This window comes from Salvia splendens, chromosome 10 (genome assembly GCF_004379255.2).
Source record: "Salvia splendens isolate huo1 chromosome 10, SspV2, whole genome shotgun sequence".
Taxonomy (NCBI): Eukaryota; Viridiplantae; Streptophyta; class Magnoliopsida; order Lamiales; family Lamiaceae; genus Salvia; species Salvia splendens.
The window spans coordinates 15,396,909-15,420,838 of NC_056041.1; the positions used below are offsets into that span (position 1 = coordinate 15,396,909).

The 23,930-nt window shown below is 38.2% G+C and overlaps 4 protein-coding genes and 1 pseudogene across 5 annotated transcripts; 1 reads left to right on the plus strand and 4 right to left on the minus strand.

The window, feature by feature from the left end:
* Positions 1-1,076: 1,076 nt before the first annotated feature.
* LOC121752010 (casein kinase 1-like protein HD16) lies at positions 1,077-8,367 on the plus strand. 2 transcript variants are annotated; one of them, XM_042146875.1, is made up of 17 exons: positions 1,077-1,264; positions 1,839-2,284; positions 2,509-2,634; positions 2,724-2,797; positions 2,878-2,947; positions 3,017-3,072; positions 3,147-3,218; positions 3,331-3,425; positions 3,643-3,709; positions 4,496-4,625; positions 4,719-4,937; positions 5,025-5,155; positions 7,094-7,268; positions 7,377-7,467; positions 7,588-7,745; positions 7,826-8,014; positions 8,091-8,367. In XM_042146875.1, the coding sequence occupies exons 2-17, from the start codon at positions 1,880-1,882 to the stop codon at positions 8,148-8,150; spliced, it is 2,118 nt and encodes a 705-aa protein (XP_042002809.1). In that variant the 5' UTR covers positions 1,077-1,264; positions 1,839-1,879; the 3' UTR covers positions 8,151-8,367. The 2 variants fall into 2 exon arrangements, with proteins under 2 accessions (XP_042002809.1, XP_042002808.1); XM_042146874.1 differs by having other exon boundaries at positions 1,842-2,284.
* An 830-nt stretch (positions 8,368-9,197) lies between these two features.
* Positions 9,198-10,647, minus strand: LOC121752013 (annotated as a pseudogene).
* Positions 10,648-11,599: 952 nt separating this feature from the next.
* LOC121752012 lies at positions 11,600-13,541 on the minus strand. The gene is made up of 3 exons (XM_042146878.1): positions 13,202-13,541; positions 12,463-12,531; positions 11,600-12,336 (listed from the first exon to the last, which is right to left on the minus strand). Exons 1-3 carry the CDS (start codon positions 13,400-13,402, stop codon positions 11,779-11,781), a joined length of 828 nt encoding a protein of 275 aa, XP_042002812.1. The 5' UTR covers positions 13,403-13,541; the 3' UTR covers positions 11,600-11,778.
* Positions 13,542-14,178: 637 nt separating this feature from the next.
* LOC121752679 (T-complex protein 1 subunit theta-like) lies at positions 14,179-16,736 on the minus strand. Its single transcript, XM_042147786.1, has 10 exons — positions 16,518-16,736; positions 16,342-16,419; positions 15,859-15,992; positions 15,640-15,712; positions 15,484-15,561; positions 15,281-15,403; positions 15,007-15,101; positions 14,674-14,883; positions 14,391-14,448; positions 14,179-14,315 (listed from the first exon to the last, which is right to left on the minus strand). The coding sequence occupies exons 1-10, from the start codon at positions 16,734-16,736 to the stop codon at positions 14,250-14,252; spliced, it is 1,134 nt and encodes a 377-aa protein (XP_042003720.1). The 3' UTR covers positions 14,179-14,249.
* A 489-nt stretch (positions 16,737-17,225) lies between these two features.
* Positions 17,226-18,844, minus strand: LOC121750322 (putative H/ACA ribonucleoprotein complex subunit 1-like protein 1). The gene is made up of 4 exons (XM_042144839.1): positions 18,559-18,844; positions 18,339-18,487; positions 18,140-18,255; positions 17,226-17,673 (listed from the first exon to the last, which is right to left on the minus strand). Exons 1-4 carry the CDS (start codon positions 18,707-18,709, stop codon positions 17,499-17,501), a joined length of 591 nt encoding a protein of 196 aa, XP_042000773.1. The 5' UTR covers positions 18,710-18,844; the 3' UTR covers positions 17,226-17,498.
* Positions 18,845-23,930: the final 5,086 nt, after the last annotated feature.

Consider the following 23,930-nt stretch of genomic DNA (forward strand, 5'->3'; position numbering starts at 1 on the left):
TATTTACATACACCACCAATAACATTTCATATCTCATGTCCATTTTTAAGCTTAGAGCATCAATAGTGGCGCAGAATTCTCAAAAACACCTCCTGCCACGTCATACGGACTTCCTACTGCACTGCCGCGTCATAAGGACTTCCCACTGCACAGTGACGGACATCCCGAAGGACTTCCCCCGATTAAAAAAACCACAAATTCACAAATTAAATAATTTCCGGAATTAAAATTTCGACACAAACAGGGAAAAAATCCATTAAATAAAAAAGTGCATTTCACCAAATTAAAAAAAAACATTTCAATAATTAAAAACTACATCAACGACGACAACTCCAATAGTTAAAACAAGTGGTGCGAATGAAATGCAGTTCAACGAGCCGTATATATAGAATTTTTTAAAAAAATTAATGCAATAAACGGGAATTCCGCGCGGATGTCCGTGGGAGTCAACGCAATGGCGGACGTTTGCACGCCCGTCGCGACAGAATTCCGCGTAACGCCGCGGAACTGCGGTGTCCTTGGCTGAATTCCGTATCCGTGCATACCATGCACAACGGCGGACGTCCGCCGCGGAATTCCGGCATGCCGGTCGGAATTTCGCCGGGACGGGCTCGGGGCGCCATTGTTGATGCTCTTAAGGGAAAACATTAAAATACTCGGCTATTACAACATCTCGTTAACATCCCAACAGAAAAAGACTCACATTCCAATAATTTTAATTAATGCAATATTTAAGCCAATTATCCTTCCCGGCCTAATCTACATCAATCATTAAGTACGTACATCACTAATAAAATCTGATTATATTGAAGTAATATATTATGCGTATAGTAGCTCACATAGACAATGTAACATCATACACTCCCGAAAAACAAAAAAAAACGATTAAGAGAGATTTTTTCCATGTTATATTTTCCTAAATTTACAACACCTCTTAAAAAAAATTTATTTTCCCAAATTTACAACACTACTTTACAAAAATGGCGATTGTAATTTGATTACTCCATAATTTAGAACATAACAAAGGCATTAATTTGAAAAATAATAAAATGTAAAGACAATAAAGAAAGACAGCGAAGGGCAGGGCAGGGCAGGCAGGCAGGCAGAGGCAGTGGATGTTTTCTTTTCCGTTTTTCATTTTTATTTTATTTTATTTTTGTTCGAGGAGCAACGAAGAAGATTGCCGCAAATACAACCCTATCCAAATTCTTAATATACCCCCTTCTTCTTCCCATTTGCATCCAGTTTTCCATCTCCATTTTAGGTATAATTTCCACTGAAGATCTCTTCTTTGATCGCTTGATCGGATTCATTTCAGCTCCACATAGAAAAAACGATTACTCTGCTCTTCTTGTTTCCGGTCTCGGATTTTCAATGTCTATATTTTCAATTTTGCTTATTGGTTGGATTGTTCGATGTTTATTTGTTTTTTCATCTACTTATTCTGCTACTTTTTATGTGCTTGTGTGTTTTAGGCTGTGCTCAAACAAAAAATTATCTTTTACGTTATTTGATAACTTTATTGGAGTTTTCCCCCTGTTTTAGGGTTTTCTATTTATCTGTTTGCTTGGGTGAAATTGCCCACAAATTACTGCTCTGATGCTTTTCAGTATTTGGAAAAACATTGATTTGAGAACAATATGTAGAGCATAAAGGCTTGTGCTTAAGCTTTACTTTTCTCAAACTAGCATATTTTATGCAGCCATTTCATTCGGAAACTATGTGCTTGCGAGCGTGGGTATAAATACAATTGCTTCTTTTGTGCAAATTTATTTAGCTTGTTGGTCCTCTGCTGGCTCTGATGACTTCAAAATTAATGCATTTTCTCTTATGCTTAGAAGGTGGGGAATGAAGCAGAGGTGATTTTGCATGGGTGACGATGCCAGAATTGCGTAGCGGAGCACGGAGATCAAAACGGCTTGGCGATCTCCAACCTGACCCTCAAACTGCTAACCAAGCCGAGAATCTTCTTGCACCTGCTCAGGCTAGAACCAGGAGGAGAGGACGAGGGAGAGGCAATGCAACTGCCGTAGCAAGAGGGCCTTCTGCAGCAACACCCTCTAGGCCAACTGCTGCTGGTAGAGGCCGAGGGGTTAGGTTAGTAGATTTAGAGCCAGAGCAACCTGGGGGGGTTCTTCCTCAAACAGTTGGCCTTGGAGCGCCCGAAGCTGCAGTTAAGAGATTGGAGGGTGCCCAAAATAAGGATAATATCATGGCTGGTGGGAGTCGGGATAAAATAATGGGAGTTGAAGAAGACGCAAGTACAACTCCAGTGCCTGAGAGGGTAATTTCCTCTTTGAAATGTCATTGAATATCTTATTTTTTTTAACTAATACGCTCCCTGATTGACGGGTTCTAACTTCTGAGATTGCAATATTGCATGCATTCATTCCTTCTCTATTTGTGTACAGAAAAAAATAAAAAGTTTGTTTTTGTTTCTCAAATTTTCTATCTCTATATATTTCCGTTGGCAACATGTCAACTGCTCAGACTAGGTTGTTGGTGTAGGTACAAGTAGGTAATTCGCCTCTGTATAAGACAGAAAGGAAATTAGGTAAGGGTGGATTTGGGCAAGTTTATGTCGGCAGAAGGGTTAGTGGAGGCACTGAAGGACCTGGGCCTGATGCTATTGAGGTATCATCTGGCACACACCATTGGCATATGGGTATCCTTGAGTTCCCGCCTCTTTCCTAATTTGATATGACATGCTATCTTTTGTGCAGGTTGCGCTGAAGTGTGAACATCGGAGTAGTAAGGGCTGCAGTCATGGCCCTCCGTATGAATGGCAGGTGTACAAGTAAGTTTGCTCCTGACTCTAGGAGGATGTTATCTTCATTAAGATGTTCACTCACTGACTTTTGTTTTTGTTCAACAAAGTGCTCTGAATGGATGTTATGGGATCCCATGGGTCCACTACAAGGGCCGGCAAGGAGATTTTTACATTCTGGTAAGTTTTGAAATTGGAATATTGACTCAGAATTTTTTCCATGTTACTCCAATTAGTAAATATTTTCAGGTCATGGACATGCTCGGACCCAGTCTTTGGGATGTCTGGAATTCTTTAGGCCAGTCGTAAGGCTCTATCTCTCCCCCTTCTTTTTTCGACACAGTTGTTACTTTTCTTTAATGATTATCGATTGAAACAGGATGTCTCCAGGTATGGCCGCTTGCATTGCTGTTGAGGCCATATCAATTCTTGAAAAGCTTCATATGCATGGGTAATACACCACTTGCTATTATTCAAGTTGCTAATGATAAGACTTGATTTCAACTTACCTTTGTCACTTCAATGCACAATTGATTGTTTACTGTTCTCTGATGCTTAACTAGGTTTGTTCATGGAGATGTGAAGCCAGAGAACTTTTTACTTGGTCGGCCAGGGACTGCTGAGGAGAAAAAGCTATATCTCATTGATCTTGGTCTAGGTATGTTATTTTTCTCTAGCTCTTTTGGTAACCTCTTTGGATTAGAGATTAGCAATTGGCCTTTTTGAAAGGCAATGCTGAAAACTCATCTCTCTCTCTCTCTCACACACACAAACACATTCTTTTACATGTTTCACATAATTCTGCAGTTCCCTTCTTCTTTTACTATTTCACTTAACCTATGTAAATTCCTTTTTTAACAACATTGTTGATGCAGCTTCAAGGTGGAAAGATGCATCATCTGGTCAGCATGTTGAATATGACCAGAGGCCAGATATATTCAGGTTTGTGAAGGTGCATTTGTTTGGAGTTTGGACCATATACACCTCATCATATGGTATGAGGCTTAATTTCATGAAGAATGGCAATGAGACATGGGACTTAGTCCAATATATCAAGATCAAATATCGCACACCTAATATGATAGGATTGATTGGATAATTTTAATGAAGAACATCATTAAGGTGACAAACTTTGATGAACTATGAAGTGCTACACCTACAAATACATCTGGCGAGAAACGGCTTTCACATTATTCCCCTGTTGAGAGTGAACCCTTTCAATCCCAGGAACTTATCCTCAGTGATGCCTCTATCTATATCTATACATTCTAAAAGTAACATAACCAGCCAATGTGATACAAAAGGTGATTGGACTGTTTCTGCTGCCCATATTTAAAAGGTGATTGCAAACAAAATTTTTTGCCCAGAGAGTTTAGCCTTTTCCACCATTTGGTCTTTTTTCACCAACAACTTACCTAACTGCAATGTAAGTAGCCGTTTTTTTTTGGCAAATTCAGTTTGTTTAGGGTACTTCTATTATAATCCATTCTATGTTTGCTGGCAGCATTTGATTGTTTCATCATAGCTTATACTATGTCCGGAATCTCCGGATTCCTCTATCTTAAAAAGTAAAACAAAAAATCTTGTTGTCTTGGACTGTTGGTGGCTAAACATTTTATGATGGAATAAAATAACTCATACCATCTTATTACGTTAAAAAGCCCCTCATTTGAATACTCATTATCTTATGAGACGGATAAGTGATAACGTCTATTGCCCTATCAACAGAGGCACAATAAGGTATGCAAGTGTTCATGCACATCTGGGTCGTACAGGGAGTAGGAGGGATGATCTTGAGTCACTTGCATACACCCTAATATTTCTCATTAAAGGGAGGTTACCATGGCAAGGTTATCAGGTGAATTGATGAAAATGGTTTATTAAGTTTTGATACCGTATTCTTTTTAGTCTTGACTTATCATTCCCCATTCTTGTGTTGGGATAATGTCAGGGCGACAACAAGAGTTTTCTAGTCTGTAAGAAGAAAATGTCCACTTCTCCTGAGTTAATGTGCTGCTTTTGCCCTGCTCCGTTCAAACTGTTCCTTGAGGCTGTTAGTAATATGAAGTTCGATGAGGAACCAAATTATTCGAAGCTGATAGCACTTTTTGATACTCTTATTGACCCTTGCGTGTCGCTGAGACCAATAAGAATTGATGGAGCTCTCAAGGTAAGTTATTAGAGAAACCAAATACTGGCATTAGCTTTGTGCAGTCATGTCAGATTTGAAGTCTAATGATTCATCTTCAATACATAGGTTGGTCAAAAGCGTGGAAGGTTGCTCTTAAACTTAGAGGAGGATGAGCAGCCGAAGAAGAAAATACGACTTGGTAGTCCCGCTACTCAGTGGATTTCGGTGTATAATGCACGTCGCCCGATGAAACAGAGGTGAGTTCATACTGTTAAGTATTTCATTGCTCTGGTATGCACGACCAAGTTGCATTTTTGATTTATTATGTCCCATAATAGATGTCACACTTGGGTGATGGCACATGATTTTAGGAGATGTTGTTTTGTTTGTTAAGTGGAGAGAAAAACTATACTTTTATATACTGAAGTGAGAGAGAACTTTTTCTAAAAAAGGAAATGTGACATCTTTTATGGGAAAAACTAAAAAGAAAGCGTGTCATCTAATTTGGGACAGTGAGAGCAGGTATCTTGTATCGTTTTTGTATATATTAGTCAGTGTAGTTAGGGTCGAGGGTCGCACCGGATCGATGATGTGAAAATTCCGGTCGCGGGTCGGCGGGTCGACTGGGTCGAGAGACCCACTATTCTAGGCTAATTTTTTTGCCTTTTAATATTAAATCAAATAAATATATTACTCTAATGTTTACAATATATCAAATACAGTTTCAATACATATAGTCTATAGGTAGATAAAGTGGTACAAGCTGCTTGTAGAGGCCGAATTAGAATTAAAATCTGCACACAAAATTCAAAAAGAAGATGAAAGTTAGAACAATACCTTGATTAAACAAAGGAATGAATAGATGAAGGGTTGCTATGTATATTTGTTTAGGAATGAAGAGGATGAATTTAGGGTTTGAAAAGCTTGATGTGGTTCATGCATATATATAGATAATTGAGATTGAGAAACAAAGGAGAACGTAGAAAAAACGTGTGCTGAGATTTTTGAAAATCAGAATAAAAGTGTGAGAGATCTGAGGAACAGAGGAGAAAAAACGTGTGCTGAGATTAGAGAAAATCAGAACAAAAGTGTGAAAGATTTGAGAAAATCAGCAGACTTTTAGGTAAGTTTTACTTTTATACTTATGTTTATTTTAGTAAAAACAAATCAGCATTAAAAAGGAAAAGATTCAGAGAATAAAGGTTTAGGAATTACCTGTATCTCGACCCAGGCGACCCGGCGGCGACCCCGTACCTCGATCAACCCACCCATGTTGGGGCGGTGACGGTCTCGACCCGGGCGACCCGAGCGACCCGAGCGCCATTTTGACAACACTGATATTAGTAGAAAAAACTGTGAGATCCCAAGTACACTGAATAACGAACCTTGTTTCAACTATTTTTTTGACATTGTACCGGTGGCAGTGACTGAGAATATAATATCTTGTACTCGAGTTACTATTGAAGTTTGACTTCTCTGTTGCCTCTATATTGAATTTGAGTGATTGTGGACACATTGTACACACTACTATTTCACTTTCTATCAAATACTATCTGAGTCTCTGATGTATATCTGTTTAGGATATAGCCATTTTACTGTTTGCAAAACATTTACTGTGAAATAAGTTCTAGCGTAAAAGAGATGGTGCTGTACTTAATCTTTTCTTGCACTTTGTGGAAAGTGAAGTTTTTCTTACAATGCTCAAGCTTCGGGTGGGTCGTATATCAACCAGGATGCCCTTTCTGACTTCAAAGTATAGGTTTAAATGATTTAAGTTGTTATCCTCTTATAACTTTAACTAGAATGCATCTTATGAAGCCATACCTCCCATCTTTTTCAACTATCCAGCTTACTTGACACTTAACATAAGAAGTAGCTCAGTTCAAGCCTTCCTGAAAAGGTATATATTTTCATGCTTGAATTATAAATAGCAGAAGCTGCACAAATCCCAAGGCTTCGAGGAATTTTAGTAACATTGCCATTTACCACACATAAATGCAATACCTATGAGAAATTTCAGTGGCATTGTCATTTTCACTTGCTAAAGTTTTTGGACAGTGGTACAACTCAAAATTGGTAGTCTAAAACAGTATTCCGCATACAGGTTTTGTAGTTAAGAACGTGAGACGGTGAGAGAACACCTCACGTGCGGTTTATTCCTTGCAAATGCTAAGCTTGCTTTGTTGTATTTGTAGATACCACTACAATGTAGCAGATTCAAGGCTATGTCAGCATGTAGAGAAGGGCAATGAAGATGGTTTATATATTAGCTGTGTGGCTTCAGCGACAAACCTTTGGGCCTTGATCATGGATGCTGGGACTGGGTTCAATGCACAAGTGTATGAACTTTCAGCTGTCTTCCTTCATAAGGTTGTTTGTTGAAACTTGTAATTGAACATATATTGTTTTTACCACTGTTCTTCTTTTCCTGGCTAGACTTGACCCCAGTTTCACTAAATATCTGATTGTTCTTGTTAGGATTGGATAATGGAACAATGGGAACAAAATTATTACATCAGTTCTATAGCTGGTGCAGCTAATGGAAGTTCACTGGTTGTCATGTCTAAAGGTTTGCTGGAGCATGCCCCTTTTCGCACTCGTACATATTACATAATGTGTTGGTCGGTTATTTCTGAAATGTCCTAGTGTGAGATGGTATCTGAGATGCTTTGCTTATCGCTTTAATCAGGAACTCCTTATACTCAGCAGTCGTATAAAGTTAGCGAGTCCTTTCCTTTCAAGTGGATAAATAAAAAGTGGAAAGAAGGTTTCCATGTCACATCCATGACTACTGCTGGAAGTCGTTGGGGTGTTGTGATGTCTAGGAACTCCGGATATTCTGAACAGGTAAAAGCTGATTGTTGAGTCATGCATATTCTTCAAATGGTGTAGACAGTAAAACTGACAATGGAAAGGCTTTTTCATAGGTTGTGGAGCTCGACTTTCTCTATCCCAGTGAAGGAATACATCGCAGATGGGAAAATGGTTACAGAATTACTTCCATGGCTGCAACTGCTGATCAAGCGGCCTTTACGCTGAGTATTCCTAGACGCAAAGTAATGGATGAGACCCAGGAGACCCTCAGGACATCTGCATTTCCAAGTACTCATGTGAAGGTACTTGTGTTGTATTGATTGGATTGGAGAATTGAGAGACTTGATCTTTCTGCTGACTTTTCTTTGCTATTTGCAGGAAAAATGGTCGAAAAATCTCTACATCGCTTCGATATGTTATGGTCGAACTGTTTGCTGAATGTGTATCTTGAAGGGGGAGAGGTTGGAAGCTGAGATATACGATTGAGCTTAATTATTGTGATAACAAATGTGTAGTCGTGTAAACTTTGGAAATTGTTTTCTACAAAATGACTGGAAACAACACAGAATATTGGTATGGAAAAAAGCTGTGAACTGGCGTAGCCATGTGCTTTGCCATTTTTTGTTTAAATTTATCTGTGATGAATTGTGGATCATATTTTTTGGGTATTTGTGGGTTGAAACTTGAAAGAAGGAAAGGGTCAAGTCTCTGATGAAAATTGAGGGCTTGGTATGACAACAAAATTAATATTTCTAGGGTGGCTTTTTTAGTGGCGGATGTAAACTTCTTATTTGGTGAGAGCTTCATCAACTTACTATGATATGATAAGTAGTTGTCTAATTAATATTAAGTGCATAACTAGATCATTACTCTAGATAACTAAATTTGTATTTTCTAGTTATGCATTTTAGTAGTGGTATTTCTAGATCACTACTCTAGATTACAATATAAGAAGATAGTTAAACATGTCCCACGTTTTAGCATTTCTGTTGAAAAAGGTTGGGTATATTATTAGTGAAACTGTGAAAGTGGAGTATTCAGTATAGGAGGTGCTGTCCACTCCAAGCAATATTCGAAGTATGCAATACTTGATATTTTTCTAAATATAAGTTCAAAATTGTTCTTTTACACATGCCCCAGATATTTTTCCAAATCTTATTGTGGTAGCTTCTGGTCCTAAATAACGGAGTATTTATGTTTTAGTTCATATTTAACGGTCAAAATCAGTGACGAATCTAGGAAATTAAAGAAGCCGGTGCTGAAATTTAATAATTATATTATTAAATTTTACATGTAATTTCTATACACACTAGATAATAGTAGTAATTGTTTTGGACAAGTCGCCATGTCTTGAAATTGTACTCATTTCAAAAGTCTTACATGTTGAATTGGCATTGCCGCAGTAGCAATTATCAGGCGACTTAGCAACAACGGCAAGCGTGATGTGAGAAGATCGGGAACGCGACTCGCGGAGCTAGGAGAATCTGGATTTTTAAAATTGAGAATGAGAATGAGAATTTGGGCTTTAAATGCTTTAGGGCTTCAGTCATAAAAATTTACAAGCCCACCCTATTAATGGAAGAGCTTGATTTGAGAGCAAAATAATTTCTAGCCAACTTGTAATATGAGAAAGCAAAATCGGAAGAGGGAAACAAAACCCAAGTTGTGATAGATTCGTTTAAGAGGTACAGAACTAGGATATAAATGAAACCACCCTATTCCATAGATTACACCCCATAACAAAACAATAAGCCATGCCAAGCTTGTTGACTGATAGGGGAAGCATGAAGAGCCATGACATCTTCTAATATCTTCCTCTGCCCCTGAAACTACCGCCGCCGCGACTACCACCCCTAAATCCACCACCTCTGGGAGCACCACCACCACGGAATGCTCCTCTTCCTCCACCACGTCCACCTCTAGCAGATTGCCCTTGTCCCCTGAAATAGAATAATTCAACACAGATCTCAATCTACCAAACTTTTTCACATAATCAGATCAGAGTATGGCAACATTTTCAAGATACCAAGGCCAAAGACACATCAGTTTTTTTTAATGCAAACTAATGAAAAAAAACTTAGACTGTGGCTATCAGCAGCTAACATCTAATCACTAGTATATGGAGTATGAAAAAGAAAGAGTTCATTTTCACTTCAGTTAAGATATAATCCAAAATAGTTCATTTCTAGGCAAAATCATTACAAGTAAAACACTGCTACCTCTGGCCGCAATCCGGTTCACTTTTACTCTAAATGGTAAGAAGATCACAACTAATGGCATTCACATTTTATTAATAATATAAAAATGGTCAAATGGATATATTGCTTGAAAAAAGACGAGAAGCTTGAAATTAGAAAGACAGAATAGAAAAGGGGGAAAACAACATAGGAGAAATCTGGCGAGTGGCAAAAGCTTAGCTGGATCAATGTAGAATTTATCTCCGGAAGAATACGACGTCGCAACAATGCACTCCATCATCTTAATCGAAAAGAACTACAACAACAAAGTAGCTCTTCAGTATATCAATTTAATTTAACATCCAAAGAAACGGTAACTGTAGTTGTAATAATACTCACAGACTCATTGATAGGACCGAAGATTTCATCGACTTTGCCAATCTGCGTCTTGTTCTCGAGGTAGATTGAAGTAGGGTATTTTCTCCTGAGACAGCTTCGTCACGGCATCGCCCTCACAAGCATTAACGAATGTCGAAACCTCTGCGCATCAAAATCACAATGAAAATCCGACCACAATCAAGCATTCATTTTAAAACTAGTGAGACACGGACCAATGACTTCAGAAGGAGGGCCTTCGTCGCGAGGACCAAAACGGCCGCCACCTCCTCCTCGAAAGCCACGTCCGCCGCCGTCTCGGCCACCCCTAAAGCCTCCACCACCGCGTCCCCTGGGAGGTCTCATTTTGTTGCTTTCGTAAGTTTTTGAGCTTCAGTTGTAAATATGAAGCTTCTGTTGTGAGTAAGAGCGAGGGAGTATAAAAATGCAAGGGAAAGAAGAGAAATAAAAATGCAAGAAGGAATGGAAAAAACTTACAGACGGCAGGTTGGAGAAGAAGATAACAGATAAATAATTCTATTAATGTTATTTAATTACTGATTAGTGGGCTGGCCCATTTCTTTATACACGTTTTTTTTAAAAAAAATTAAGTCAAAAGCAAAGACTAAAAATCTAAAATATGATTAAGAATATAAAAATATAACGACACAACCTAATCAAAATAAAAATATGCATAAAAAGATACGTGACCTAAATAAAATAAGATTAAGAAGATACAATAAACTTAAAAGTTATATTAATAAGCTAAATACGAAAAAAACAGAAAGATTAATAATTAAAATTACACGTTTTTTAATCATATTATATTTATGTAATAAATAATCAAATTTATATATAGTCATATTAATTAATAAGTTTATTATTTTATTTAATATAATTTAATTTAATTAAAGTTATTGACAAATTGCTATGGGGCTAGTGTGTAATTGAGATATATAACTGAAAAGTATAAAAAGTAGTTAGTGGAGAATATTATTTTTGGTTTGAATTTAGCGTAAATTATTGAAGTAAAATCAATTTTTAGTGTGATATTTACACTAAAATAGGTTTGAGTTTAGTGTAATGGTTGGAGATGGTGTAGGGTTTTTGGAATTAGGGTTTAGGTATAATTGGACTAAACATGAAGGCTCAATTCAGTTGTTTTAAAGCCAATTTAACTTACCTAATATAAACAAGAGTGTCTTCCTCGCAATGGTTTTTCAATGATTATATGAGTTGGAGGTTTTATTGCATTGGGCTTAATTTTATATGTTAAATTTAAGGGTTGGTATCGAAAAGTAACCAAAATAATTATTCAAAACATGGAATGACTTGTAATCGACAAAAGGAAATATTTGTCAATCAATTCACCAAACTCATTTTTCACAATGTAACAAAGATAGTAGCAGTATATATAAATATAACAATTGTTAAGGGACTACATATTCACAAAACAAAAAAAAGAATATAAAATGTGTATATCCGTTGCAAAGGATATTGCAGAATTAGGCAGGTTAGTTTAGATCAATGTGCAGCTTGATTGACATGTAGAGAAGAGTGAGAAGAGCACCTTGTGGAATTGGAGCACACCTTGAACCAAACCACATTGCAACAACTACAAGAGCAACTACGCCGCTGCTCTTTTTCCCCCACACCCAACTCGCAAATGACAAGAAAATCGATAGCAAAACCCCGCCCCTTCCACCTACCATCCATGCTATCAAATACCCAAATTTATATCCCGCATCCAGATTTCGGTCCACCAGAGCCATAAAGCTACTAAATGTGAGAGATAGACGCACCCCCACTGTTTGCATCAGAAACACACACAGGAATGCTGATCGAACAACTTCAAACAAGGATTCTCTGTCCTCATCTTCATCGCCCTCCTCTTCCTCAATCTTATGTTTCTCCCAATACTTGTCCCACTGCATTTTACGCCATCTGTACAGTCTCAGCCCGTCTTCGTATTCTTGGCTGACGGACCACTCATCCCCTAATGGCCTTCTGCTACTAGGCTGACAACGGAGAGCTCTGTCATATTCACTTCTTGTAGATTCATTGATCAGTACCTATATTAAACACATCGGAATTCAGTGCAGCTACTATTTTCGGAGAGAACAAATGCCAACTATACGAATACATGTCTAATTGACCCTTTCTAGTTCATACTAGTGCATATTGATACGAAATCTTACTTCATAAGCAAGTCTGACGCTCTTGAAATCCTCATTAGCTCCGGCTTCCTTATTAACATCAGGATGATACTGCAGTCATGAACCATCAGCAAAAGATGAGCGTCAGAGGCAGGCCCTATATATTGTCATGAATCATGAGCAAAAGATGAGTCAGAGGCTGGCCCTATATAGTACAACCTCATTCTTGATAATGGTTATGGGATAACATAGTCATAGATGCCCTTCCTGTATATTCCAGCTGATTGAGCGAAAAGGGGGAAAATAAATTTTTTTTGAGATGAGTAGTCTACTTAAAAGCAGCAGCTGTGATTGAGGCTATTGCATAATCACCAAAGAAGCACATACAAATACATACAAACATATTAACAAAGTACTACTCAGATTTTGTAGACAAACTTACTTTCATGCTTCAATTTATACTGCCTGGTGAACAATCACGCCTCATAAAACAGGGAATCTTTTGCCGTATCGCACATACATATTGTAATTGTACATATATTATCATCACTTACGAAAGCACAAATTCAAGTCCAATTTAGATATGAAAATGGAAAAGCAGACAGGTATTGACATTGTAGAAACGAACAACAGAGAAGAGAATATAATCCTTGGAGGTAAAGCAAGATTGAAAAAAAGGCCTAAATCGAGCGATCAGCTAGGTTTTGATCGGGCAAGGGAAGGCGTGGAATTCAGTAATTGCTAGTATTGGAAAATGAGATTAGGCATTTGGATGAGGAACCTTGAGAGCGAGAAGACGGTAGGCCTTCTTGATTTCAGAGGAGGAAGCGTTAGGTAAAAGGCCGAGGACGTCGTAGTGAGTGTGGTTGAGGCGGGCGGAAGCTGTGATTGGACGACGGCGACTCCATCGAACACTGAATTTGGGACGACCGCCACCATCGAAGGAGGTAGGCCACAGCGCTGTGTAGCCGCATGCCTGCATATGAAATCTCTCTCTCTCTCTCTCTAATTTCTGCGGTGAGAGTGAGAGGCCGGAGTCGTTAGTGGCCGGAGTGTACAGAAACAGCCCAAGTCAAAACTAAACGGGCTTTAACTGCTAATTAAGCCTAACAATATTTATCATTTTTAGGTGACACGCAATTTTTATTTCTGCCACAACAATAATAACATCCGTCTTATTTCAGCCGCAAAACAATTACTAGTAGTATTATTTTAAAAAGTGAAAATATTGAATATATTTAAAGTTATAAAATTACAATTACTTAAATCTAAAAATTTCAAAAAATAGTAGGAGTATACAATTTCACCACTAAATTTTAAAAACAAAATCTAAAATAGGAGACATTAGCCTGGAGTCCGGACCTAGCTCAATATTTCCAGTTTGGTTTATTTTTGTTGTACACATCAACACTTCTCCCCTAAAATTTGTGAATTGTACTACGTCTATTGTCGATGATCATGTCTTCGGAAATATCGTCATCACCTCCGTCTCCTCCATCGAATACTTCTTCCCACCATCCAGTTAGATTTTAACTAGAAGGAAAATAACACAATTATAATGAAGTATCATTGATTGCTCATATCAAGGTTTGAATTTTTAGTAAATATTAACAACCTTATTAGCAATGAACATAATTTGACAAGTTTGTAGCTGATCTCTGTAACTACTAGTATCATTACAAAATTAATTATCTTTACACAGCTTCTAAAATATATTGACGGAATGGATTATAAACAAAAAAAGAGGTAGTGCATTACAAAACATTTCTAAAATGCTTCAGTCCTCAATACCAGCATACATCTAACGACTATATATTGCCACCGCCGACTTAGTCTTCATCCATTGCTCCTTGTGCAGGCGGCCTTGGGCCACCGGCTGGTTTCGCCATAATGATCTGAACAAAATTAATTTCAACATTTAACATGTCGATACCCCACAAAAGAAGTATACCATACAGAAGGTGTATTACCTGATCCACCCGCAGGACAGTGCAGGCAGCATCTGCAGCATATTTTAGAGCAAAGAATCTGCACAAAGATACAATTAATTTCTTCCTCAAGTTTGTATAACAAGTTTGAAGAGCGGGAACGGATGCTTTGACCAAAATTACAGTTTTCACTGATGTACATAAAGCAACGTCTCACAAACTGGCATTACTAAACGATTTGTTCTGATATGGGTTGTCACAGAAGTAAAGTTAAGACAAAACCCACAATGTTAACATTACTTTGCTCCTAGGAAAAGCAGCTTACTTGGTGATGTAGAGATCCCATATTTTCAAGGCAGACACATCCTTGCAGGCACCTTCCTCCAAATCAATGCCCACTTTGGTGTTACCAGATGCATGCTCAGCATACAAAGATGATATAATATCAATAGCATTGAGCCCAGCATTTTCAGCTAATGTCTTTGGTATCATTTCAAAACTTTCAGCAAATTTTGCTATTGCATACTGATCCAACCTGGATGGGAAAGGCTTCAAGTTAAACAACTCATTCTAAAACAAAACCACTACTGCTCTAGTTTTGTACAATGAAGATACTTGATATTAAGCAATTGTTTATTTAATAGGTATAGCCATATACCCTGTTTCTTTCAAAGAAAATTCTTTCAGTCTTTTAGCTAATTCAATCTCAGTAGCTGCTGCTCCAGGTACTGTACGACTATCCCTGCACATGGCCTGGTGGAGAACAGCATATAAACCACGCTGAGATCTTTTGATCAACAAAATACGAATGGATATAGAATACAAGGAATCGACAATTTTCCCAATCTTTGGTGCCAGAATAAAAGAAAAGACAACCAATTTGGAAAAACCCATATATTCGCATGAAAAGTACCTTGTATGAATTCACACCCCTTGTATGAATTCACACCGTCATCAACCGCTCTTTCAAGATCATCCAATATGCTATCAGTGCTCCCTCGCAGCACAACAGTGGAAATAGAATTCCCCCCTTGCTCATTTTTTACAATAGTAACCTATCAGACAGTATGGATTGGAAAGTAAGTAAAGGGAACCGAGGGTGATAAGTAAGAGTGGCACAAGAAAGTTCACATACTCTTGCCCCGCCTATCTCCTCCACTGAAACAGAATCCACATATCCAAGATCATCTGGATTTGGCTGACTTAGCTTTAACTGCCCATATAGAAAAACAAAATCTTAGATCCACCAAAAAAAGCCTGCACAATATTCTCTTAAATCAGCAATGCTTACAAGAGCAACTGCACCAGTGGTGCGGCAAAATCGTCGAAGTTCAAATTTAGAGCTGATCTTTAACACCATGAGCCTACAAAACCATGTTATGTATATTCAGTTACACGTGGCAAGAATCCAGAAAAGGAGTGATTAAGGATTATTCATGACAATGTGTATTGTGGACAAAGCACCAGTTGACCAGAAAAAACAGTTTACTGAGAAGGATTGAAGCTTTACTTATAGCGCTCGCAAAAATGCAATGCCATTTCCCCAACAGCTGCTCCACTAACAATGACCTTTGCACCTGAATCTGCAACTGCTTTGATAAGCTCCTCAACCTTGGCTTCTTCAGTCTTTGCATAACTCTCAAGCTGTGAGGCAAATAGCCATGTGATAAATGTGCATCAACTAGTCAACTTTGAACAGAAACAATCATGTTCTGCATACAACAAGACTTGGAGTTTGGTTCCATGAAAGTAGATGCAATCGGGAGAAATGGCTAGAAATTGTTAGTAACAAGTAACAACTGATTCAAAACCTTATATAAGCTGACTCTTGGTTTTCACTTTCACACTCACATGGTCAATACATAGTGCAGGCAACTACTCAAGGTATATCACATGATCAACATGTACCAAAAACATTTTATATGACAAAAGGGCACACGTTGATCAAATTCCTCAGAAATTTGATGAGAAAGGCTTAGTTCTAGAGGGATACCTGGTCAGCGCTGTGAATAAGAACAGTTCCTTTAGTTTCAGTTGCAGTTGTATCAACACCCCCGACAAAAACAGCAACCTAACAAATGATTGCAATGGATCATTGTAATGTGTGTGGGCTATGCAATGAAACCCAGAAAAGTCTAAACAAAGCAGACTTCTAGATAAAGCGGATACCTTGGCATTTTCCATTCTCTTAATAGTTCCCACAGCATCACTTTTCAATACCAAACCTCTGACTACTAAAGAATTATTCAAACCTCCACCCAATAGCTTTGCAACTCTTACGTTATCCACATTGAAATTTGCAGGGTTCTTGGGACAAACTTGTATACAGGCCTTCAACAAAAAGGTTGTACGAGTGATGACGGCAAACTTGGGACAAACACTGAACATTTGTGAAGTGTGGTAACCGAATGGATGTGTGATTTAGTGAAGAAATAGAGAGAGATACCATTGGGACCGAGGGAGGTACGAGTGATGACGGCAAGCTGCTTGCAAACGTCGATGTTTTTTATGACGGCTTCGTCGAGGCCTGAGAGATTGCGATGGCCCTCTTTGAGCATGGACTTTATGCCGGTATCAATAGTTGTGTTGCCGAAACTTGCGTCCTAATTGGGTCGAAGTCGTTGAAATGAAAGCGCATTGCATATGCACATCATCTGGAGTTAATCTTATGTTTTGTTACAGGTCTCATCACTGTTAAAATTAAACCATCCTTGTTGTAGACAATGATCTACTAAACATTTGTACTTAGAAGTAGTTAGTACATAGAATAGACGATGCTGTCCATTCCAAGCAAAATTCAAATTACTGCATACAACACTTGATATTCAAATAACATAGAAGCATAAATAGACTTTTAATTTAAAACACACCAACAAATAAGGATCAAATACATTCAGATTAACTTAGGATATCAAGCTTCTCATAAGCCAAAGCTTTTGCATAGAAGTGCACTTGTAATATGAGAAAACAGAATTGGAAGAGGGAATCAAAGCACAAGTTATAATATAAAGCAGAGATTCGCTTAGAGTACAAAACCAGGATATTAATGAAACCACCCTATTCCTTTCCACAAAGATTACACCCCATAACCAAACAATAAGCCATGACATGCTTGTTAACTGATAGGGGAAGCATGAAGAGCCATGACATCTAATATCTTCCTCTGCCCCTGAAACTACCGCCGCCGCGACTACCACCCCTAAATCCACCACCTCTACCACCTCGAGGAGCACCCCTTCCACGGAATCCTCCTCCACCACCTCTTCCTCCTCTTCCACCACCTCTTCCTCCACCACGTCCACCTCTAGCAGATTGCCCTTGTCCCCTGAAATAGAAAAATTCAACACAAAACTCAATCTAACAAACACTTTGCTAACATTATCAAATCAGAATAGTTCTACTTGCAACAATTTTCAGATATTAAGACAGTAGATATCTGTGATGCAAACTAATGAACAAGACTTTGACTGTGTCCTGGATCAGCAGCTAACATTATCAAATCAGAATAGTTCTACTTGCAACAATTTTCAGATATTAAGACAGTAGATATCTGTGATGCAAACTAATGAACAAGACTTTGACTGTGTCATGTATCAGCAGCTAACATTAATGTTCATGATAATGAGCCTAAACACTATATATGAAATGGAAAGACTTCATTTTCATTTCAGTTAAGATATATTCAAAACAGTGGGCAAAACCATTCCAAATTCCAAGCAAAAAACACTACTCCATTATATGTATTGATTAAGAATAGCAAGGCAGAGTAAAATTGGGGGGAAACAACGTACTTAGGCTGGGGGAGAAATCTGGCGAGTGGCAAAAGCTTAGCTGGATCAATGTAGAATTTATCTCCGGAAGAATATGACGTCGCAACAATGCCCTCCATCATCTTAATCGAAAAGAACTACAACAACAAAGCAGCTCTTCAGTATAACAATTTAATTTAACATCCAAAGAAAAGGTAACTGCATTTGTAATCAGACTCACAGACTCATTGATGGGACCGAAGATTTCATCGACTTTGCCAATCTGCGTCTTGTTCTCAAGGTAGATTGGGGCATTGAAGTAGGGTATTTTCTCCTGAGAAAGCTTCGTCACCGCATCGCCCTCACAAGCATTAACAAATGTCGAAACCTCTGCGCATCAAAATCACAATAAAAATCCGACCATAATCAAGCATTCATTTGAAAACTAGTGAGAGACGGACCAATGACTTCAGAAGGAGGGCCTTCGTCGCGAGGACCAAAACGGCCGCCGCCCCCTCCGAAACGGCCTCCACCTCCTCCTCGAAAGCCACGTCCGCCGCCGTCTCGGCCACCCCTAAAGCCTCCACCACCGCGTCCCCTGGGAGGCCTCATTTTGTTGCTGTCGTAAGTTTTTGAGCTTCAGTTGTGAATATGAAGCTTCTGTTGTGAATATGAGGCTTGGCTTAGGGTTTTTGAATTAGGGTTTATGTAAACTGGCAGCTTCCCAACTGGACCTAACACGAAGGCCCAATGTAACTATGTTGGGCCAAAAGCCCAATTAACCTGAAATAAATAGGAGTCTGCTCAAATGAAAGAACTGTTTAGGGAGTAAATATTCACAAAAAAAGAAGTACTACTATATTTTTCCAGCGACGGAACACATGGGGACAGGCCGGCACCTGAGCCAGATTCCCCATTACATGGCCGTCCTCCGACCAGTCTCCGCCCCAATACCCAGCGAATCCCACCGCCCGATTTTCTAAAAATGAGAATTGAATTAGGAAGGAGAGCACAAGACTTGGGCGGCCAAGTGGAGAAGAAGCCGAGAGAAATGGTTGTCAAATGGAAAGAAGATAAATGAATGGCGAGTCGGCGAGAAGAAGAAAGATGAATAGGGGAGTGCAAAATACATGTTTTTTTATTCAGTATCTTTTCCGTTACATTGGAAAAAAGGCAAAAACATCTGACGTGTCATATGGCAGAAAAAATTGAGAAAATTATTTACCCTATTTTGATTCTCCATCTAATTGAGCTTATCAAATGACCATTTATTTTATTTTATTCACCCTAACATATATGTAGTCCAATACTTAATATATTGAAGATATTTTCGGCACGTACCTATAAGACAAATAAGAGGAAGTACTTTATAATTTTAATTTTATCTCTAATAGATTTAATTTATTGTCAGGTATCTCTAATTTGTTTAACTTTTTTATATAAAATACTTTCATCATAATTTGATTCTAACCTTAATAATTAAAATCAAATCACCACAAACTATTTAGTTTTTCCAAATAATGAAAACTAGCTTAGTTCCAAACATTCTTAAATTTACTAACATATAGTGTATTTGTGAAACTTATTAAAATCGATTTGTCATTGGTTGATAGAGTATATAAAATAAAGAGTGAAAATAATTTTCTACTCCTTCTCTTTCATATTAGTAGAGTTATTTTTTCATTTTGAGTGTTCTATAATAGTAGAGTAATTTCTTTTTTTTAGTAAAAAGTAACATAATTTTCCATTCTTACTTTTCTCCATGTCTTACTTTATTATCTCTATTTTTTCCTCTATTATACTTTATTATCCTTTTAATTAATATACATACATTTTTCTTAATCTCTGTACCGGAACAAAATGCGTCAACTATTACGGAACGAAGAGAGTAGTACAATTTAAGGTATGAAGATTCGTTTATAATCTAATGGTTTTTTAAATTGTAATGTTTTTATATGTGAAATTAAATATTTTACTATTATTATAATATTTAAAATTTTCAGCCTCGACTTATTTAAATTCTTGGTTCCATGGCAAAAGAGTATTTCAAAACTAGGCTAGGTTAGAATTAGATCAATGAGCACACCTTGAGCCAAACCACATTGCAACATCTATAAGGCCATTCACATCCATGTCTCAATACCGTGTCTTAACCGTCTCATCCAACTATTCATGGACCACATGCACTTTTTACCCCATCTCTTAACTAAGAGACAACACATGCATCCCTCCATCTCTTAACCATCTCATCCTTAACTATTCATTCAATTTCATTTTTTATTTTTATTTCCAACAAATTCAATTAACATTTCATTGAAATATTAAATTAATACTAATAATTCATAAAACCATTAAAAATCACAAAAATTACAATATCCGAAAATACAAAAAATACATAATTGAAATAAGTTAATCAAAAGAATTTGGTGGCAATTTTTTAGGCTAAGGAGTTGCACGAAATTCAAATAAGTTAATCAAAAGAATCCAATAATACAAGATCAAAGTCATCACTCAATAAAATTAAAAAATATAGATCGCATATCGTAGAAAGGTAAAATAACAAAGACCAATAATAGTAAAAAAGAATTAATCAAAGTCTCAGTCACAAGGCTCTTAGAGCATCTGCATGTCTCGATGCGGGCTCGGTCTCGTCCCGGCGAGACGAGACCGCATCGAGGCACCAATGTGGATGCTCCGTCTCGTCGCGTAGCCCGGGGGAAAGGGGGTGGCGGGTTGTCTCGCCACGCGCCAGCGCCATGTGGCAAGCTCTGGCGTGCGGCGTGACGCCCACTCGCCGGCACGCGAGTGAGCGTCGTCATGCTGACACAATAAATCATTTTTGAAAAAAAATTAATTTTCTGAAAAAAATTTAAAACTTTTAGAATTTTTAACGGTATTTTTTTTCTTTTTTTATTCTATAAATACTCCAATTAACTTCTTTCATTTTACACACAAACACACTATCTCTCATCTTTTTTATCTTCTCATCACTATCATACCATCTCTCTTTCCTCTCCAATTCTTCTCCCAAATTTAATCCATTCATGGGTCCATTTGAGCAAATGCGTCGAATGATGAACGAATCGCTAGAAGCAGATCGACGTAGGGAGGAGGAGGAGGAAGCCGCAGCGCCCAACTTCAGGAGGATCTAATGAGCATATTTGGGCAAAATTTGGCAACCGTTAGACGATCACCGCATCACTTTCCATGACTATGCGGATTTCAATAAATTGTAATATTAGGATTTCTAAGCTGTCTAGATTTGTAATCTCTCTAATAAGCTCCTTTACGAGACGGGATGAGACGTCCACAAATACAATGTTGGTTTCGTTGCTGGCTCATATCGGCGAGACGAGACTAAGCCCGCAATGAGTTGTGTTGCGGGCGCCCTTATATTTGTAAAATTTGTATTCATAAGAGAAGACGTGAGAAGGGTCAAAATATTGACGTGATGAGGAAAAAAAACCCATAGTTTTGTTGTCACTAGTACGATGAACTTGACGATGACCGTTACTATCTGAATGGTAAAAGTTTTATAAAATACATAACAAAAGCAACATCCACCTCCATATTGGCTTAGTTGAAAATTTGGAGACAGATTTTTTAAGGATAGAAGAGTTGTAATGCCCCAAAATTTCACAACTTAAAATTTAAAAAATGGAACTTTTTTTTATTATAATTGAAGTTCTGGAGTTATTCGAATATGATCAATTAGGGAGGAATTTGAGGGGAATCAATTTCGTATAATTCATATGGGGTTATTCAGCACATGTGTGATTATTCATAATTAATTTAGTCAATTGTGTTTGATAAAGTAGAACTAATTAGACCTTTGTCAGAATATTTTGGAAATTAAAAAATAAAGGAAATAAAAAAAAATGGAAATTAGAAAAGAACAAAAGGAGGTGCTTATTCAATCAGTCTCTCTCGTTAGTTTATAGAAGAAAGAGAAGAAATATCACCACCAGTCCACCGCTGTCTCACTGCTAGGAGTAGGACCGTCTCTCCCAGCCGCCACAGTCGCTTCCCTTTACCGGCCGCCACCGTCTTCTTCTTCGTGTTACTGCACTACGCGAAATCTCTGTTACGATCCGAGCTCGTGACTTCCCAATGTTGATCGTAACTTCACTATAATTCCACAATACTCAGCACAATTGCGTATACGATTACAAATCGAGCTAAGATGAACTAAAGGAATTGTATTGATCACGATAATGTCCTCGAATACAAAATGAAGGTAAGTAAGAGGATAAGGCTACAATAGATCCACGATCTAGAGTAGGAAACAACAATGATCAACAAGGTCATCAACAACTACTAAAATGAGCTAAGACGTCCTTTTATACTCCTTCCGCGTCAAGCATCTTGCGTTGCGTATCATTTGACCACGTCAACTCCACGTCAGCTAATTGCCAGCTGGATAACTAACTCAACCAACTCCATCGCCAGCTGGATAACTGCCTACGAACTCCATATTCCCTCGGCATTTCTCGTTGCATGCATCTCTACGCATGAATGATCATGCATGCAACAATACCTCCCTCTTAAGATTCCTTGTCCTCAAGGAACCATGGAAAACGTTCCTTAATGGTGTCGGCAAATTCCCAAGAAGCATCCGCAGGGGACTTACCTTTCCAATGGATCAACCACTTTGTCGCAGCTTGGTTGTGGCGCTTGACCATTTATCTTTCCAAAATAGCTTGTGGAATTGCATCATTGATATGAGAAATGGTAGGTAGATCGGTTGCTGGCCCTGTTGGGGGAGCTGCTGGCTTTAAGAGGGATACATGGAACACATCATGAATGGTGGCCGATGTAGGAAGGTTCAACTTGTAAGCAACCTTCCCTATCCTGTCCACAACTTGATACGGACCAAAGAATTTAGCTTCAAACTTCTAGTGGCGTCCTCTGATCGAGCGCTGTCTATAATCTTGCAACCTCAACCAAACCCAATCACCAATTTGGAATTCCTTATCACTCCTATGACGATCATCTTGCTTCTTCATCCGATCAGCTGCTTTTAGAATGTTTCGTTTCAGAACAGAGATCATATCTTCCCTATCTCGCAGAGCCAAGTCCACAGCTTCGACTTCTGAGTCTCCAGGTAAATAAGGGACGTATAAGGGCGGTGGGAACCCATATAGAGCCTCGAATGGTGTCATTTGAATGCTAGAATGGTAAGTAGTGTTGTACCAATATTCGGCTAATCCTAACCAATGAGTCCAAGAATGTGGCTTTTCTCCCATAGCGCATCTCAAGTAACATTGGAGGCATCGGTTTACAACCTCAGATTGTCCATCGGTTTCAGGATGATAGGCAGTAGAGTAGAGCAATTCAACCCCCAGTAAGGACATCAGTTCCTTCCAGAATGAGCTAACAAAAATAGCACCTCGATCACTCACAATCTTGGCAGGCATTCCATGAAGTTTGAAAACCGAATCCAGAAATACTTCAGCAACTCTCTTAGCAGTAAATGGATGAGACAGAGCCATAAAATGTGCATATTTACTGAGCCTATCAACCACCACAAATATTGTATCTTTTCCTTGTGAATTTGGTAAGGCCTCAATAAAATCCATAGTAATGTCAGAAAAAATAGCAGCCGGCATAGGCAGAGGCTGTAGGAGTCCAGCAGGAGAAGTATTACCAGGCTTATAACGTTGACAAGTAATACAAACCCTAACAAATTCTCTGATATCTTTTCTCATCTTTGGCCAATAACACAGAGCAGAGATTCTCTTGTAGGTTCCCAATACACCAGAGTGACCAGCCATAGCAGATTCATGGAACAAGGATAAGATTTGAGCCTTTAAAAGTAAGTCATTACCAATCA